This window comes from Syngnathoides biaculeatus, chromosome 23, assembly GCF_019802595.1.
Source record: "Syngnathoides biaculeatus isolate LvHL_M chromosome 23, ASM1980259v1, whole genome shotgun sequence".
NCBI lineage: Eukaryota > Metazoa > Chordata > Actinopteri > Syngnathiformes > Syngnathidae > Syngnathoides > Syngnathoides biaculeatus.
This window is the reverse complement of record NC_084662.1, coordinates 441,653-462,102: the sequence shown is the minus strand read 5'-3', so window position 1 is coordinate 462,102 and position 20,450 is coordinate 441,653. Positions and strand designations below refer to the sequence as shown.

The 20,450-nt window shown below is 45.2% G+C and overlaps 1 protein-coding gene across 5 annotated transcripts in view; it reads left to right on the top strand.

Annotated features, from left to right (window-relative positions):
- mdn1 (midasin AAA ATPase 1) overlaps positions 1-20,450 on the top strand; it is a 326,227-nt gene that overhangs the window by 92,037 nt on the left and 213,740 nt on the right. For all 5 annotated transcript variants that reach the window (XM_061812802.1, XM_061812803.1, XM_061812800.1 and 2 more), the window contains exons 25-26: positions 228-406; positions 3,742-3,950. In XM_061812802.1, the coding sequence (XP_061668786.1) occupies positions 228-406; positions 3,742-3,950 (388 nt within the window). The remainder of the gene's footprint in view (positions 1-227; positions 407-3,741; positions 3,951-20,450) is intronic.

Genomic DNA, 20,450 nt, shown 5'->3' with positions numbered 1-20,450 from the left:
ACAAAAGGCCAGTTTCCATTATAAGTGAATCTAAGTATTAAAGCAACAGTGCCTTTTTAAACTGATCGTTCTCAACCTCCATCCTCAGCTTGTGAATCTAACCACAAATAATTACTGATTGGTAACAAAATAGTTTGTTCCGAATGAAGTGTTAGGTGCTCTGAATTTATATTAGTCCATGCTCAGATAAAAATTTTAGTCTCTGACTTATGTTTCATCTATCACAGAACTCATCCCGTGCTGATCCAGGGGGAAACCTCTGTTGGGAAGACGAGTCTAATCCACTGGCTGGCTGCAGCGACCGGTAACCATTGTGTTAGAATCAATAACCACGACCACACAGACATCCAGGAGTACGTAGGATGCTATTCCTCAAACGACAAGGGCAAACTGGTGTTCACAGAGGGTAAGAGTGGTGTTCTGATTTACGTTCATACAAAGTTTCTGTAATCATTTTCAGGAACACTGACCGATAGATTCTGGAAAAAAGACCTACCTTAAGTAAACCAAATGTGCTATATTTAATCAGCTTGATTTATATAAAAAAAAAAAATCATTTTCGACCTGTGACCACTTGATAAACCCTGCTTTTAACATTCCTAGTAGAGTCTCTGAGGCGTTTGCACAATAAAAACAATAACTTCAGTTTTTAGTTTGTCACAAACAGGTTTAGGGAGTAGCGGAATACATGTAACACAGAAGAACAAGGAAGAGGATGAAACCGGATCCATCGTCAGAAGAAAAAGAGGAATGCACAGAGCCTACAACTGGGTGTAGGGACTTTGAATGTGACAGGAAAACCTCAGGAGTTGGTTGACATGATGATTAGGAGAAAGGTTGATATTCTGTGCTTCCAAGAGAGCAGATGGAAAGGTAGTAAGGCTAGAAGTTTAGGAGCAGGGTTTAAATTATTCTACCACGGAGTAGATGGGAAGAGAAATGGAATAGGGCTTATTTTAAAGGAAGAGCTGGCTAAGAATGTCTTGGAGGTGAAAAGAGTATCAGATCGAGTGATGAGACTGAAATTTGAAATTGAGGGTGTTATGTATAATGTGGTGAGCAGCTATTCCCCACAGGTAGGATGTGACCTTGAGTTGAAAGAGAAATTCTGGAAGGAACTAGATGAAGTAGTTCTGAGCATCCCAGACAGCGAGAGAGTTGTGATTGGTGCAGATTGTAATGGACATATTGGTAAAGGAAACAGGGGCGATGAAGAAGTGATGGGTAAGTACGGCATCCAGGAAAGGAACTTTGAAGGGCAGATGGTGGTGGACTTTGCAAAAAGGATGGAGATGGCTGTAGTGAACACTTATTTCCAGAAGAGGGAGGAACATATAGTGACCTACAAGAGCGGAGGTAGAAGCACGGAGCTGGATTTTTATATTTTGTGCAGACGATGTAATATGAAGGAGATTACTGACTGTAAAGTAGTGGTAGGGGAGAGTGTAGCTCGACAGCATAGGATGGTGGTGTGTAGGATGACTATGGTGGTGGGTAGGAAGATTAAGAAGACAAAGGTAGTGCAGAGAACCATTTGGTGGAAGCTGAGAAAGGAAGAATGTTGTGCGGCCTTTCGGAAAGAGGTAAGACAGGCTCTCGATGGACAGCAGAAGCTCCCGGAAGACTGGACTACGACAGCCAAGGTAATCAGAGAGACAGGCAGGAGAGTACTTGGTGTGTCTTTTGGTAGGACCATCATGTTTGCAGATGATATTGTGATGCAGTGAAAGCAGCGAGCATGCAGAGGAACAATTAGAAAGATGGAGACATGCACTGGAAAGGAGAGGAATGAAGATTAGCCGAAGTAAAACAGAATATATGTGCGTGAATGAGAAAAGTGGAGTTGGAAGAGTGAGGCTACAGGGAGAAGAGATAGCGAGGGTGGACGACTTCAAATATTTAGGGTCAACAATCCAGAGCAATGGTGAGTGTGGTAAGGAAGCGAAGAAACTGGTCCAAGCAGGTTGGAAAAGCTGGCGAAAGGTGTCTGGTGTGTTATGTGACAGAAGAGTCTGCTAGGATGAATGGCAAAGTTTACAAAACAGTGGTGAGGCCGGCCATCATGTACGGATTAGAGACGGTGGCACTGAAGAAACAACAGGAAGCAGAACAGGAGGTGGCAGAAATGAAGATGTTGAGGTTCTCGCTCGGATTGAGCAGGTTGGATAGGATTAGAAATGAGCTCATTACAGGGACAGCCAAAGTTGGATGTTTTGCCGACAAAGTTCGAGAGAGCAGACTTTGATGGTTTGGACATGTTCAGAGGCGAGAGAGTGAGTATATTGGTGGAAGGGTGCTGAGGATGGAGCTGCCAGGCAAAAGAGCGAGAGGAAGACCAAAGAGAAGGTTTATTGATGTGGTGAGGGAAGACATGAGGGCAGTTGGGGTTAGAGAGGAAGATGCAGGAGATAGGCTAAGATGGCAAAAGATGACACGCTGTGGCGACCCCTAACGGGACAAGCGGAAAGGAAAAGAAGAAGGAATACATGTAACACAATTAAATAATCAAATGAAAAGTGGAAAAACTGCTAAGTAGGGAGATACATCCCCCCCTATGTAGGTACCAGAACATTTAAAGTATATAAATAGTATTTGTACATTGCATATTTGAGACAAAAAGAGGTATTTTGATAGTCTTTAAGCACGAAACCTAATAAATATATACAGTATTATAACTTTATCATAAAAATATAAATTTTAAATGTATTATTACTGTATAGTTATCACTTGGAGACTCTTCTGCTGGAGCTGCTGGTGATGTAGAAGAGTTTTTTTACCTTTGAGATTGGGAGAGTTTTTTTTTTTTTTTGTGTCTATGTGGGTACCAGAATGTTTAAAGGTCAAGTGCCATCTCTATAAACGTTCTAAAATAGATATAATGAAAAATACAGAACATTTTTCACTTCAATGTCTGTACGAAAAAATAAATATGAGCGGAGACCGCGTCATCCATGCGCAAAGTTAGTGTCAAGTGTCATTTGATATTCTCTGTATCTCCTGTCCGTGATGTCACCCTGGACAGTCGCCTTTGAAAACATGCTGGAGCCCCTACTGTGGGAGACGAATATGCCCCTTCTGACACGGAAGCTCTTTTCGAAGAAGAGAACATCTCACAACCGAGTGACGTTATCAGGGCAATACTACCCTATTGGTACGAGCCATATTTATATGATATGCGGATCACGTCCAATCCTTCTCCCCGTCCGATGCACTTCCGCGGCGGTGAGCCACCCCGGCCGACAAGGCTAGTGGCCGGCCGCGATATGCCACCCTGGTCGACAAGGCCAGTGCAAGTGCGATGGCGCCCGTCAAATTGCAGTGACTGTATTCCAATACAATGGAAAAAAAAAAAAAAACAGATATCACTGAACAATGACAAGGCCGGGAAAGTCGACCTGGCCGGGAAGGAAAAAGAAACTGAGGCTGTGAACGCCACACATCTACACAGAACCCCATCCTTACATCCATTCGAAAGAGACAAAATTATTTAGCCTCAAACAGGAAAACAACACAGCAGCTTTTGGCTTTCAGGTTCCTCTATTGCAATTGTTGCAACTGAATGGAATATTCATGGAGGTTATTTCACCCAAGTGACTGATTTTTGCATGTCAAAGCAGTCTCTTAAATGCTTCTTCAGAACTTTAGTTTTGCATCATGGAAGACTGATACCATTAATGTTATCTTTTTCTATTTTTTAATGCTATCACTGTATTCAAATATTTGTGTTTGACTCTCTTGCAGGGATTTTGATTGATGCCATGAGGAAAGGTTATTGGATCATCCTTGATGAATTGAACCTAGCCCCCACTGATGTTCTCGAAGCCCTAAACAGGCTGCTAGATGACAACAGGGAGCTTTTTGTAGTTGAGACACAGGAAGTCGTCAAAGCTCACCCAAGATTCATGTTATTTGCTACACAGAACCCCCCTGGTCTCTACGGGGGTAGAAAGGTATTCCATCATTAAGCAAAGCCAATTTGTTTATACAGCGCTAATCATAAACAAGGTGTGCTTTACATGATTACATGAATAAAACCATTTAAAAACATAAAAATAGTTTACATACGATTAAAACAAAGAAATAAAGTCCACTTCAAACAATGTACAGCGCAAGAAATACAATTTAAAAGTTTTTAACCTGAATCTTAAACCTTAAAAACATGCACACATGTGGCTGATGTCAGTTCCGTTGGCAACTTATTCCAACTGTATACAGCATAATGCAATAATTTCTCATGTACAATGCACCTTTTCCAAAAATATTTTCAAAAAGTCAAAAGAGCGCATTATATTTAGGTATAAATTAAAAATAAAAAGAACATGGTATAGTCATACAGGTACATAAGGTGGTGAAAAAGGTACTCATTTAAATTTGATGATATTCAATGTCTTATGTTACACATTCATATGTATTAGTCATGTACCCCACCAACCTGAGATTCCTGACTTGATCATGCCTTTTTATGATCGTTAGCATAGCATAGTTGGTGCCACTGCACCAAACTTCAGAAATGTAAGTTTTTTTTTTAACTTTTAAGACAAAATATATTTACTACAAAAGCTAGTTATGCTTTTAAAAGAAAAGTAATCACTGCTGCCAGAGAAGTGGGGAAACTGCGAAGCAGCGCGGATCTTCAAAGTGGCTGAATCAAATATGAGTCTGCGGAGGACACAAAGGAGGAAAATAATCCATCAAGAAGCACATGGAAGAGTTTTGGTGTGTGGGAGAGTTGCGCAGAAGAGGCTGTGCTATATCACTGTGGAGCTTTGCCTCAAAGCACTGACAATAATGAGGAATAAAGGGAACCAAGACTTGGGATTCAAAAAATGTTTCCTCACAAACGCCATGGATGGCACAGAGGATGACATGCTGTGGAAGGAAAATGGGATCACTGTTCATGTTGCAATGAAACAGGCACCGGAACTGGACCAAGTCATCAATGATGTGTTCCACAGCGATGCACCAAAGGTAGCTACAATGGATCTTTTTCAGATTGAAGATGAGTCAGACGCTTCTTTTAAAGGCTTGGCCAGGGATGAGTAATGTAGTGGATAAGATTCACTATAAACAAATGTTTTATGCACGAATATTTAATGCAATAAAACAAACAAACGTTTTTGCAGAAAGTTCAAGTGAAACAGTGTTAAATTATTTAAGGCTTTAATATGTGTTATCAACAGTATTAATGAAAGGATATACCATCATTGAGCATTTATTTTAGTTGGTTGAGGGATTCTGTTCTGACAATTACAGGGACAAGCGGATCCTGTGGCCTGCCCCGAGAGATATATTACTGCTACATCAGCACATGCACAAAGATTGAGTGTTGTTGACAATTTTTTGTAAACAATCCAAGTACGAGCAAAAGTACAAACCTAGCAAAATAGAAATGGATCAGAATATTTTGAGCATACGGATAACATCAAATTGGTGGTGTATATTGGTAGAAGGACTTTCCTGATTTGAAAAAATATATACATTTTTTTTTAGGTCAACTATGGGGGTGTGCATTATACTTCAGGACACATTATAGAGCTCGTGCACGTGACGTCCCCATTTTCGCAGCTCCATATTGCCAGGCAAAAAGAGCTGCTCGACATTGTGGGAGACAATGAATTGGAGGAGAAGGTTTACAATGCCCGAGACCTGTTGTGCTGTTGGTTGTTTCAACAGATGAGACAGATATACAAAGAAGTCATTCTAAACATACCAACTAAAAAGGCCAGAAAAGATTGCTGGATTTCGACAAACATGATGGATGGTGCGCAAGGAAATACACACGCCTGTGTAGCGATCACTTCATTACTGGTCGGAATTATTCTTAATCTCAAGTTATTGCCAAATTGACTCATTGGCAGCTATATACTTCCATGTATGGAGGAGCCGACTCGTTGTCCACCCCATCATAGTTAATGAATGAGAGTTTGTGTAAAACCAGGGGTCATTTATTTAAATATTGGTATTTGTACTGAAAAAATCTGAGTGGGTTCATCACTATGTGGGATTTATTCTTGATTGAGAACAGACCCAGCAATTAAGTATTTGTATGCGTCCAGACTTTAATGTGCTTTCAAACATTTCCGTGTAAATCTCGACGATTTACTCACCAGATACATGTCTATATCCAGTTCTCCAAGACAAGTGGAAGTGAATTAACAGTCCAATTTCTTATCGGCGAAAACATCAACTTCGGCATTAAATATGGGTCCTCTATGCCAAGTGTCTCTAATTTTTCCACATACTTTTGTTCATTATCACCTAAGTGTTTAACATTATCAGACAAACCTTGGATGTTGTGCTACAAGACGTATTTTTTTTTTTCGTCTCAACAGAATTAACTTGCAACAGTTTTTTGTTTGACCTGCAATACGGAGAGTCATGTGGTTTTATGACTTTGGTGCACAAGCTCTATACACAAATTATGGTAGCTAAATGCTGTTTAACTGTCAAGTTTACCAATTAGACATTCATTAAACAGTACAACAAAAGAAGCAAAGACACCAGTTCAGTACTGACAGCTCCCAAGGAAAGAAGAACTCTCTTGTACAATTCACCACTGCACTCTCTGATTATCCTCTCCTCAGCACATCTGTTTTACAGTATTTAGTTTCAAAACGTCCCTTATTTACATAGATGTTACAAAAAGAAGATGGGCGAGCAGAACAGAGTTGGAAACAAAGTGCACTTGTTTGTGTGTGTGTGTGTGTGTGTGTGGTGTGTGTGTGTGTGTGTGTGTGTGTGCGTGTGCGTGTGTTCGCGCATGTGTGTGGAAGATTGCTGAGTACATGTGTCCAGTGATGAAAGTCGGATTTTCCCGGAATTCCGGAGTTTTGAATTTTCATGAAAATTGCTCTGGAAAATTGAGGAACAAAAATTTTTCCAAAATTAGTCGTCATATTGTAATTGAAAGGCAGCCATGTTTATCTCTCATTCTGACATCTTCTCCGCTGTGTGCTCTGGTATGTGCAATCAGTTTTTTGCCGATAATCAAAAACTTCAAATATGTCCTTCATAACGGTTTTCATATTCGAATTAATCAAAAAACTGTATAATATAAGCAAAAGGTACTTTGAAGACTTTACACACACTTTAACTTGGTGTAAAACTCCATAGCCACTTCTCCAAATTGTTTCCATACCTCCACAGGTACAGGGCGTTGTGAAAGTATTCGGCCCCCTTGAACTTTTCAACGTTTCGCCAGGTTTCAGGCTTCAAATATAATGATAAAAATTCTATTTTTTTTTTTTTTTTTTGTCAAGAATCAACAAGAAGTGGGACACAATCGTGAAGTGGAACAACATTTATTGGATATTTTATACTTTTTTAACAAATAAAAACTTGAAAAGTGGGGCGTGCAATATTATTCGGCCCCCTTGGATTAATACTTTGTAGCACCACCTTTTGCTGCAATTACAGCTGCAAGTCGCTTGGGGTATGTCTCTATTAGTTTTGCAAATCGAGAGACTGAAATTCTGGCCCATTCTTCCTTGCAAAGCAACTTCAGCTCAGTAAGGTTGGATAGGGAGCGTTTATGAACTGCAGTCTTCAGGTATGCCCACAGATTCTCGATGGGATTCAGTTCTGGACTTTGACTTGGCCAATTTAACACTTGAATATATTTATTTTTGAACCTTTTCATTGTAGATTTGGCTTTATAGTTTGGATAATTTTCCTGTTGGACCCCTCCTCGAACCGTCACCTTATCGTGGTGGAGGGGTTTGTGTGTCTCGATCCGAGGAGCTATGGCCCATGGAAAATAGGTTATAGGTGAGGGACCAGACAAAGTACGACTCCAAAACCCCGATGATGACTTGAAAAAAATTGGATTTTGGGTTCCCTTGCCCAGATGCGGGTCACTGTGGCCCCGCTCTGGAGCCAGGCCTAGAGGTGCAACTCGAAGGCGAATGCCTGGTGGCCGGGCCTGCACCCATGGGGCTCGGCCGGGCACAGCCCGAAAGGGTAACATGGGTTCCCCCTCCCATTGGCTCACCACCTTTGAGAAGGGCCATAGGGGTCGGGTGCAATGTTTGTTGGACGGTGGCCAAAGGCGAGGACCTTGGCGATCCAATCCCCAGCTACAGATACTAGCTCTAGGGACATGGAATGTCACCTCTTTGGCAGGTAAGGAGCCCAAGTTGGTGCGTGACGTTGAGAAGTTCCGACTAGATAAAGTATGACTCGCCTATGCACACCACTTGGGCTCTGGCACCATTCCTCTTGAGAAGGGTTGGACTCTTCCACTCTGGAGTTGCCCACGGGGAGAGACGCTGAGCAGGTGTAGGTATACTTATATTCTATCCCGGCTTGGGGCCGATACGTTTGGGTTTACCCCAGTGGATGAGAGGGTAGCCTTCCTCTCTCTGCCTGCAGGTAGGGGGACAGGTCCTGACTGCCGTTTGTGCTTGGAGTACCCACCATTTTTGGAATCCTTAGAGGGAGTACTGGACAGCGGCCCTCTCTGGCGACTCCATCAATGTGCTGCGGGACTTCAATGCCCACGTGGGCAATGACAGTGAGACCTCGAAGGGCGTGATTGGGAAGAACGGCCCCCCCGATCAGAACTTGAGTGTTTTGTTCCTGGACTTCTGTGCTCATCACAGATTGTCCATAACAAACACAATGTTCAGACGCAAGGGTGTTCATATGTCTACTTGGCACCAGGGCACCCTAGGGTGCAGTTCGATGATCGTCTTTGTGCTAATGTCATTGGACTTCCGACCGCATGTCTTGGACATTCGGGTGAAGAGAGGGGTGGAGCTTTCAACTGATCACCACCTGGTAGTGAGTTGGCTCAAATGGTGGGGGAAGATACCAGTCTAACGTGGCAGGCCCAAACATATTGTCAATTGAGTATTGTCTGCTGGGAACGCAGATCCCCTGTCAGAAGGAATTTCAACTCCCACCTCCGAATGAACACGCTCAAGTCCCAGAGGAGTCGGGGGACATTGAATGCGAGTGGACAATGTTCCGCGCTTCCATTGCTGAGGTGGCCGACCGGATCTGTGGGCGTAAGGTGGTCGGTGCCTGTAGTGGAGGCAACCCACGAAGATGTTGGTGGACACCAACAGTTTGGGATGGTGTCAAGCTGAAGAAGTAGTCCTATTGGGCATTTCTGGCCTGTGGAACTCCCAAGGCAGCTAATAGGTATTGGTTGGCCAAGCGGAATGCAGCTTTGGTGGTCGCTGAGGAAAAAACCCGGGCGTGGGAGGAGTTCGGTGAGGCCATGGAGAGCGACTTCAGGACGGCTTCGAGGAAATTCTGGTCCACCGTTGGGCATCTCAGGAGGGGGAAGCAGTGCACAGTCAACACTGTGTATAGTGGGTATGGGGCTCTGCTGACCTCAACTCGGGATGTTGTGAGTCAGTGGGAAGAATAGAATAGACCTCAATTCCACCAACATGCCTTCCTCCCAGGAAGCTGAGTCTGGGTGCTCTGAGGCAGGCTCTTCTATCTTTGGGGTTGAGGTCACCGAGGTGGTGAAAAAGCTCCTTGGTGGCAGGGCCCCGGAGGTGGATGAGATTTGCTTGCTTGCTTTGAATGTTGTTGGGCTGTATTGGTTGACACGGCTCTGCAAAATTGTGTGGACATCGGGGACAGTGTCTTTGGATTGGCAGCAGACTGGGCTGCTGGTTCTCCTTTTCAAGAACTGTGACCGTAGGGTGTGTTCCAACTATAGAGTGATCACACACCTCAGCCTCCCTGGTAAGGTATACTCAGGGGTACTGGAGAGGAGAATCCGTCGGGAAGTCGAGTATCTGATTCAGGCGGAGCAATGTGGTTTTCATCCTGGCCGTAGAACAGTGGACCGAGCGCTACACCCTCGGCGGGATCCTCGAGGGTGCATGGGAGTTCGCCCAACCAGTCTACATGTTGTGTGAACTTGGAGAAGGCATTCGACTGTGTCCCTCGGGGAATCCCTTTGGGGGTTCTTCGGGAGTATGGGGTACCAAATCCCCTAATACGAGCTGTTAGGTACCTTTACGACTGCTGTGAGAGTTCTGTCCGCATTGCCGGCAATAAGTCAGACTCGTTTCCGGTGAGAGTTGGACTCCGCCAAAGCTGCCCTTTGTCACCGATTTTGTTCATAAATTTTATGGACAGAATTTCTAGGCGCAGCCGAGGTGTTGAGGGTGTCCGGTTTGGTGGCCTCAGCATCACATCTCTGCTCTTTTCGGATGATGTGGGTCTGTTGGCTTCAAGCCGTGATCTCCAGCTCTCACTGGAGCGATTCACAGCCGAGTGTGAAGCGGCTGGGATGAGAATCAGCAGAGAATCTGAGACTATGGTCCTCAGTCGGAAAGGGGTGGCATACCCTCTCTAGGTCGGGAATGAGATCCTTCCGCAAGTGGAGGAGTTAAAGTATCTTGGGGTCTTTTTCACGAGTGAAGGAAGAATGGAGCGGCAGATCGACAGACTGATCGGTGCAGCGTCTGCAGTGATGCGGTCTTCAATTTACCAGTCGATCTACGTTCCTCCCCTCAACTATGGGCATGAGCTGTGTGTCGCGACCGAAAGAACAATATCCCGTATACAAGCGGCCGAAATGAGTTTCCTCCGCAGGGTGTTCGGGCTCTCCCTTAGAGATAATGTGAGAAGCTCAATCATCTGGGAGGGGATCAGTGTCGAGCCGCTACTCCGCATTGAGAGGAGCCAGATGAGGTGGCTGGGGCATCTGATTCGAATGTCTCCTGGACGCCTCCCTGGTGAGGTGTTCCGGGCATGTCCCACCGGAAAGAGAACCAGAGGACGACCCAGGACACGCTGGAGAGACTTTGTCTCTTGGCTGGCTTGGGAACACATCGGGATCCCTCCGGAAGAGCTGGAAGAAGTGACTGGCGAAAGGGAAGTCTGGGTATCCCTGCTGAAGCTACTTCCACCGCGACCTGATGCGAAAAAGCGGGAGTGGATGGATGGATGGATGGATGGATGTCCTGTTGGAAGATAAATCTCCGTCCCAGTCAGGTCTTTTGCAGACTCCAACAGATTTTCTTCCAGAATGGTCCTGTATTTGGGTCCATACATCATCAATTTCAGCCATCTTCCCTGTCCTTGCTAACGAAAACCAGGCCCAAACCATCAGGCTGCCACTACGTTTGACAGTGGGAATTGTGTGTTCAAGGTGATGAGCTGTGTTGCTTTTACTTTTTTCGTTTTGCATTGTGGTGCAACAAAGCTAGATTTTGGTTTCATCTGACCAGAGCACCTTCTTCCACATGTTTGGTGTGTCTCCCAGGTGGGTTCTGGCAAACTTTAAACGAGACTTTTTATGGATATCTTTGAGAAATGGCTTTCGTCTTGCCACTCTTCTATAAAGGCCAGATTTGTGCTGGCTACGACTCATTGTTGTCTTTTGGGCAGACTCTCCCACCTCAGCTGTTGATCTCTGCAGTTCTTCCGGAGAGATCATGGGCCTTTTGGCTGCATCTGTGATCGGTCTTCTCCTTGTCCAAGGTGAAAGTTTAGAGGGAGGGCTGGTTCTTGATAGATTTGCAGTGGTCTGATACTCATTCCATTTCAATATGATTGCTTGCACCCTGCTCCTTGAGATTTTTAAAGCTACGGAAATCTTTTTGAATCCAAATCCGACTTTTAATTTCTCCACAACAGTATCAGTATCTTGTACCTGCCTGGTGTGTTCCTTGGTCTTCATGATGCTCTCTGTACCTTAAAGAAAACCATGAGAGTATCACAGAGCAGGTGCATTTATGCGGACACTTGATTACACACAGGTGGATTCTGTTTATCATCACCCACGAGATCCTTCCTGAACTTCTGGAGTGAGTTTGCTGCACTGAAAGTAAAGGGGGCGAATAATATTGCACGCCCCACTCTTCAGGTTTTATTTGTTTAAAAAAATATATAAAATATCCATTAAATTTTGTTCCACTTAATGATTGTCTCACTTGTTGATTCTTGACAAAAAAATATATATATATCTTTGTTTGAAGCGTGAAATGTGGCGAAAGGTTGAAAATTTCAAGTGGGCCGAATACTTCCTCAAAGCACTGTACATTGATTTGCCAGTGACCTGATAACAGTGTTCACCCCTTATTTGCGGGTGTTCCATTCCTTACACTCCCACGAATAATTAAAAGACAAATAATGGATGCAGTATTAATCCATACCAATTACACTGTCAGCATGCAAGCCAGCACGTTTTCCATGTATGTAACCATATGATGGCGCTCACGAGGCTTAGAGGAACAATTGTATTTCACATCTGTAAGCAGAAGAACCCCGACCTGACCCAACACACTAACTACCCTACTACCTGTGTCGATATGTCATTGCTGACGATGTACACTCTCATGGTGTCACATCGAAACTAAAATTATCACACCACAGCAAACAGAATGGCGTAACTTGCAAATCATAAAACAAAAGAATAACTCATAAAATAATTGACACATGCACTTTAAATGCTACTTACCTTGTCGCCGCAGCATGTCATCTTTTTCCATCCGAGTCTATCTTCTGCATCTTCCTCTCTAACCCCAACTACCCTCATGTCTTCCCTCACCACAAACATAAACCTTCTATTTGGTCATCCTCTCGCTCTTTTACATGGCAGCTCCATGCTCGGCACCCTTCCACCAATATACTCACTCTCTCACCTCTGAACATGTCCAAACCATCGAAGTCTGCTCTCTCGAATCTTGTCTCCAAAACATCCAACTTTGGCTGTCCCCCTAATGAGGTCTTTTCTAATCCTATCCAACCTGGTCACTCCGAGCGAGAACCTCTACGTCTTCATTTCTGCTACCTCCAGTTCGGCTTCCTGTTGTTTTTTTTCAGTGCCAACGTTTCTAATCCGTACATCATGGCCGGCCTCACCACTGTTTTGTAAACTTTGCCCTTCATCCTAGCAGAGACTCTTCTGTCACACAAGTCACCAGACACCTTCCGCCAGCTGTTCCAACCTGCTTGGACCCGTTTCTTCACTTCCTTACCACACTCACCATTGCTCTGGATTGTTGACCCTAAATATTTGAAGTCCTCCACCCTCGCCATCTCTTCTCCCTGTAGCCTCACTCTTCTCCCTCCACATTTCTCATTCACGCACATATATTCTGTTTTACTTCGGCTGATCTTCATTCCTCTTCTTTCCAGTGCAAGTCTCCATCTTTCTAATTGTTCCTCTGCATGCTCCCTGCTTTCACTGCATATCACAATATCTGCAATCACAATATCTGCGATTGTTTGTGGTATCCAACAACAACAAAAACAGAAATCAGGTGGAGCAAATACTTTTTCAAAACACTAATTTGTATTTGCTTCATGGTGTATTGTAACATTATATGACCTCAACATTGAGTTTTTTTTTCCATTACACTTTTGGAGCTCTGGGATGTCAGTCCAGTCACCTGTTTGAAATCATTTCCCATTTTTCAATAAGGGAATGTTATTTTTTAAAATACTGTGTACTGAAAAAAATCATCGACCGATTAATTGATGTAAAATGGTTACTTGGAGCCCAATAAGTTATGCGTATTAGTTAGCATATCCTGGATCATCCCAGTGGGATTCTCCCATCCATGGATGTGTCCAGAGGCATCTTAAAAAGACGCCCAAGCCACCATATCTGGCTCCTCTCAATGCGGAGAAGCAGCAGCTCTCTTCTGAGGCCTTGGCTGATGGCGAACCTTCTCACCCGATCTCTAAAGAATAGCCCGTAAACCATGTGGAGCCAACTCGTTTTGGCCACTTGTATCCATGTATGCAAGATAAATGCCTTACAAAGTCTGCAATACATCTTCATTTTACGTTCTCAGCTGCTCTCCCATTAGTGGTGCAGCATCAGCGTCACATGAGTCACCATCAAACTTGTCAAACCAGGTGCCATGATGTTTAGATAGTAATGGCCTCGCAAGTGGTCAAGGATGAGCAGAGTTGCAGATGCTATTCCAGTCGCTTCATTGAACTAGCAGCAACCTGGAAAATCACAACGCTACAATGTGCCATCAGCCCCAATTTACGGCATTCACATCTTTTCTCTTGGTAAAACTGCTCACCACCACCATACAATCAAAATCACTATGACAATATTACAATCATCCGAAATCATAAAAATATCCATCCATCCATTTTCTGAGCCGCTTATCCTCACAGGTGTCGCGGGAGTGCTGGGGCCTATCCGAGCTGTCACTGGGCGGGAGCCGCAGTACATCCTGAACTGATTGCCAGCGAATCACAGGGCACACTCACTCTCATAATCACACCTAATTTAGAGTGTCCAATTAATGTTGCATGTTTTTGGGATGTGTGTCATAACCAGAACTCTAGTGTGGACGCATTTGCACGATTCTGTATACAGGAAGGCAGGGGGGACTAATGGCGATGGGCGAGTCGGTCGAACCCGGCTCACATGGAACGTGGGTTGAACCCTCATTGAGCCGGAAAGCTTTAAGGAAACAGCGACAGGGTTAACAATCTTGGTGATAGGAAAGGGGACCACGAACCTGGGAGCTAGCTTGCGTGACTAAGTCCGCAGCGGAAGATCCTTTGTGGACAGCCATACGTGTTGTCCCACTTTGAACGCTGGTGCCCTTCTTCTCTTGAAATCTGCGGACTTGTAGGAGCTGCCCATGTGTAGTAGCGTCTTCGTGGCAAGTTCCCAGGTCCGCTTGCAGCGTCTCACCACGGCTAATGCGGATGGAACCACGGAGTCGTCGGCCACGGATGGAAAAAGAGAGGGGGGGTACCCATGAACAACTTGGAGCCATACCTGTGGATGTGGAAGGCAGTGAGTTGTGGGCATATTCCACCCATCCGAGGTGCTGGCTCCAAGTGCTGTGAGCATGCGATTCCAGACAGCTTAAACCAGTCTCCAGATCATGATTTTTTCTTTCTGTTTGACCATTGGACTCCGAGTGATGGCCTGACGTAAGGCTTACTTTTGCCCCAATGAGGGTGCAGAACTCCTTCCAGAACCAAGACACGAATTGCGGTGCTCTGTCCGAGACTACACCCACTGGCAGACCATGATCGTGGACGACTTTGTCTAGCAGCAGCTGCGCAGTCTGCTTGGCGGACGGAATCTTAGGAACTGGTACGAATGACCATCTTGGAAAAACGATCGATAACTGAGAACCACTGTGTTCCCCTGGGAGCTGGTAGACCTGTAACAAAGTCTAGAGAAATGTGTGACCAGGGGCGAGAGGCAATTGGTAGCGACTGTAGCTCACCCATTGGTCCAGGCGAGAGTTCTTATTGGCCATACAGATCGGGCACACGTTGACATACTCCCTCACCTCCCTTGGCCACCCACCTACTGAACGGGTCTTCACCATGCCGGGGTGACAGACGGTCTTGTACGTGTGGGCCCAGTCGATGAGGTACCAAGGGTACCACGAACAGATGACTGAAAGGACATTCGGCTGGGCCCAGAGAGTCAGTCAGAGGCTCCTTTACTTGTGTCTTGATCTCCCAGGTGAACCCAGGCACGAAGCAGGCTTACGGAAGTATAGGAACACTCACGGCTTCCTTTCGCTCCCCTTCATGGATCCGGGATAGTGGGTCCGGTTTGCCATTCTTCGAGCCTGGACAAAAGGACAGTGAAACGGAAGCGAGTAAAAAAAAAAAAAAAAAAGTGCCCACCTGGTTTGGCGAGCATTCAATCTTTTGGTGGTCCTCAGGTACTCCAAGTTGTTATGGTCATTCAGGACCAGAAATGGCACTTGCGATCCCTCCAGTTAGTGCCTCCATTCCTCCAGTGCTGTTTTAACAGCCAATAATTTTCGATCACCCACGTTATAATTCTGCTCTTCCTGGATTTAGCCTCTTAGTTAAGAAGGCGCACGGGTGAAATCTCCCATCCCTTGCACACCTCTGGGAGAGTACTGCCCAATGGAAACTCCCATTCCCGAGTCCGATGCATATACTACTACCACAAACTGCCTCTCTGGATATGGCAAGATGAGGACTGGAGCTGTGTTGAAACTCGACCTAAGTCTATCAAAGGCCTCCTGGCAGGTCACATCCCACTCAAATGAATTGTGTGGTGAAGTGTGGGCGTGCAACAGGCAGCTATGGAGCTGAAGTTCCTGATGTACTAGCGGTAGAAATTAGCAAATCCGATGAATCTCTGCACCTCCCTGCGATTGGTGGGAGTGGGCCATTGGAGGACAGAGTCGACTTTACTTGGATCCATGCGAATCTGTCCCTTGGCCAAGATGAATCCCAGTCATGTGACGGAAGGTCGGTGAAACTCGTACTTTTCCATCTTGACATACAGGTTGTCTGACTCGCTCGATGTGGGAAGGTTTGTCCGGAGAAAAGATCAAAATGTTGTCGAGGTAGACAAACACATTCTTGTTCAGTCTCTCCCGTAGCACATCATTAATAAAATTCTGAAAATTCATTAGTCACACCAAACGGCATCACCACGTACTCATAGTGGCCTGTTTGTGTATTAAAGGCAGTCTTCCACTCGTCCCCTTCTCTGATGCGTACCAGATGGTGCACATTTCGTAAATCCAACTTGGTGAAGATCCGGGCCCCTTGTAGCAGCTCGAATGCGGTGGCTTTCAGGGGAAAAGGGTACGTGTTCTTGATGGTGATGTCGTTAAGTCCCCGATAATCAATATAGGGCTATAACGAGATGTCCTTCTTTACGAAGAAGAATCCTGCTCCAGCCGGTAACGAGGATGGACTGATGAGTCCTGCCACCAGCGACTCCTCCACGTATTCTTTCATGGCTTAGTGTTCCGGGCCTGTTGATGAAAAGAGCCTCCCTCGAGGGGGTAAGGTGTAGGCAACAACTCGATAGTACAATTGTACGGGTGGTGTGGCGGAAGGGACATGGCGTTTGCCTCTGAAAATACTTCTTTAAAGTCCCAATAAGAGGACGGAACTGTTGATAGTTTCGGTACAGACTTCGACTCCTGTAAGTCGACTGGCGCGATCTGTAAATTCCTCTTTTACAGCCCCGAAGCATGCCTTACTGCATTCATCGCCCCATGCCCTGATTTGACTCGTTGTCCAGTCAATGTGTGGGTTGTCTTTTACGCCAGGGACTGCCCAGGATGACATCGCTCCTCCCCGAGTTAAATACGTGTAAACTTATCTTCTCAGTGTGAGCGTCAGGAAATGTCATCCTTCCATCCAGCCATCCAGATTTTATACGGTGAGTTACTCGGCATAGGAACATACCATTAGCCGCGTATGCGTTGCGGAACCATTGCGTCTGGAAGGTCACTGCGCTCAAAGCCAACAACTACCCATGGATTAATCAGATTGGCGTCTGATCCCGAGTCAATAAAGGCTGTAGCAGAACAAGTACAACCCGCTGTGCTGAAGGTGACTTAAAGCAGTGCTCGATTTGATCCCGCCGCGGTGTAATTCACACTCACCGGAGTCGTAATCTTGAGAGCGGAGGGCTTGGGCCTGACCGGACAGTGGACTATTAAGTGGCCCAGCTGTCCGCAGTAGAAGCATCGCCCCTCTCGGCGGCGTCGCAGTTGTTCCTTTACCGGACCATTGAGCCCCTCAACCTGCATAGGCTCCATCACGGTTGTGGGCTTCAGCAGAAGGGGAACCAGTGGGGCGGACGCGCCTTACTCTCCTAGTAGCGCGTCCATTTGTCCCTGGATCGCTAGCCTCTGGTCGATCTTGACAGAGCGGTGAGCGAATCCAGGGAGGCAGGCAATTCCACTGCAATGAGGTGACTGCAGATCTGCGGTGAAAGCCCCACGATCAGGAACAAGGAAGTGTGGGAATGAGGCATGGATGGCAACGATCTGGCAAAGCCAGACTGTCTGCTAGGTCCTATATATACTAGGGTTAATTATCCCTGATGAGGCGCAGGTATATAGGGGACCTGCACTGCCAGGGCTGGGACCGGCAGGACCATGACAATGTGGGAGGAAACTGGAATGCCTGGAGAAAACCCACGGAGTCACGGGGAGCAAATGCAAACTCCACACAGGCAGGGTGGGGATTGAACCCCGCCTCCTCACAACTGTGAGGCCAACACTTTACAGCTGCATCACCGTGTGGAGTTATCTAGTGGAGGGGTGTCAAACTCCCTTTGGTCTGCGGGCCGAATACAGCTTAATTTGAGATCAAGCGGGCCGGACCAGTAAACTCATTGCAAAATTACATAGAACTAACAGTAAGCCCACTTTTTTCCTTTGTATTAGGCACTAATACTAATAATTAGTGCAAAGAATGAGTAAATTATCAAAATGTTTATTAGCAGAATTATGAACAATATATTATGAACAAGAGAATAACATAAGAACATAAAGTATGTGCAATTTTAACAACACTTTTACACAGTTAAACATATATTTAAGTGTGTTGTACATAAAACTGATCACAGAAATAGTAACAATGTTCCAAAAACATTTACTACCAGCCTTGTGGAACTTAAAAACACTGTTTTTCAACATCTGGAAAGCAATTTGAACAAATGAATAACTTTCACAGCAATTATTCGTCTTGCTTGGAATTTGCCCTTGAAACTTGACATCGTTTATCCTGCACAAGTGCATCAATATGAGGCATCATGTCCTGAGAAGCAGCCAATTTCAGAATCTCATTCAAATGCTTATGAGTGAGCTTTGAGCGCAGCTTTGTTTTATTAAACGTTCATTAGTGAGAAAACTTGCTCACAAAGGTAGGTTGTCCCAAACATGGACAATGTTTTAGCAGCTAGTGCTGTCAATGCGGGAGCGGCCTGGTAGGAGGTACTTGTAAAATGTGTCCAAGCTTACAGAGGCAAATCTGTCCTTCAGTTCTACATCACACTGCAAATCAATGATTTCAAGTTGCATGGCAACGGGCAAATCAGAAGCTTTGACTGTGAATGGTAAGCGAAAAACTGCTAAATCTGTTTCGAGTTCGCTAAAAACCTGAAATCTTTTCTCAAACTCCATCAACAGCCCTGAAATCTTCTCTTTGTACCGTTTCACGTCAGAATTAATGCTTGCTGCGCACATATCTTTCAAACAGGGAAAATGAGCAGGGTCACCGCTTGCCACCTGCGTCTCCCATAACCCGAGCTTTAACTTGAATGCACGTATGCTGTCATAATACTGTGTTACGATTTTTTTGCGTGCCTGCAACATTTTAAGAATATTCAAGTGCTCAGTGATGTCAACCATAAACGCAAGGTCCTGCAGCCACAGATGGCACTGTAATTCCTTAACAGGTTTACCTTTTTTCTCCATGAATTGTCCGATTTCATCACGTAAATCAAAGAAGCGCTTTAGCACAGCACCTCTGCTTAACCATCGTACGTTCGTGTGATAAGGCACACCGTGGATGATGTTACAGTCACTGAGAAAGCTGTCAAATTGACGATGATTGAGACCTCTGGCTCGGATGAAATTAACAGTTCGGACAACCACCTCCATGACGTGATCCATTCTTAGCGATTTGCTGCATAATGCCTCCTGATGCAAAATGCAATGAAATGTCCAAAAATGACCTCCCCCATTTGCGGCTTGTACTTTATCTCTGAACTTTGTCACAACACCTGCCTTTTTACCGATCATTGACAGCGCACCATCAGTAGCCAGTCTTACGGCGCGTGACCAGTCCGCTCCGACTCTGTCCAGCGCTCCAACGACGGAGCTGAAAATGTCCTCAGCTGTTGTGGTGTCGATCATCGGCACCAGCTCGAGAAACTCCTCTGTGACATTCAAAGTCTTGTCAACTCCACGAATGAATATGGCCAGTTGAGCGACGTCCGTGATATCAGTACTCTCATCAATCGCAACAGAAAATGCTACAAATGACCCCACTTTGCGTTTTAGTTGGTGGTCCAAATCTGCAGAGTTCCGAAATCCTGTCTGCCACGGTATTTCTTGTCAAGCTTATATTGGCGAAAGCATGTCGCTTCTCAGGACACACAATTTCAGCAGCCGTCAGCAAGCAGTTTTTGATGAACTCTCCATCACTGTACGGCTTTGATCCCATTGCTATTTGGCTCGCAATTAGGTAGCTGGCTTTCACCGCAGCATCACTGGCTTCTCGGCTCCGGGTGAAAACAGATTGCTGTTTCTTGAGACGCGCCATCATTTCATTTACCTTCTGTTTTCTCAATTCTCCATGCAAACTGTTGTATTTTTCACCATGCTGGGTTTCGTAATGGCGCCGAATATTGTATTCTTTAAGCACCGAAACTTGCTGCTGGCACACCAGGCACACGGGTTTCCCATTCAGCTCCGTGAACATATAAGAACATGTCCATTTTTCTTGAAAAGTCCGACACTCTGTCTACTTTTCTCCTTTTTGACAAAGACATTTTGCTGATGAGGGTGCGAGGCAAACGGAAAAGTAGATAATGCAATTGTCGCCAATAGACGCTGTACAGACGTTCAATTTTACCAGGTCAAGGTGGTCCTAGTTCCGCCGCAGTGTTGCTTTCATGTCTGCACGTACTAAAACACTGCGCCCCCTAGCGGATAATACAAGAACTACAAATTTTAAAGAAAATTCAGATT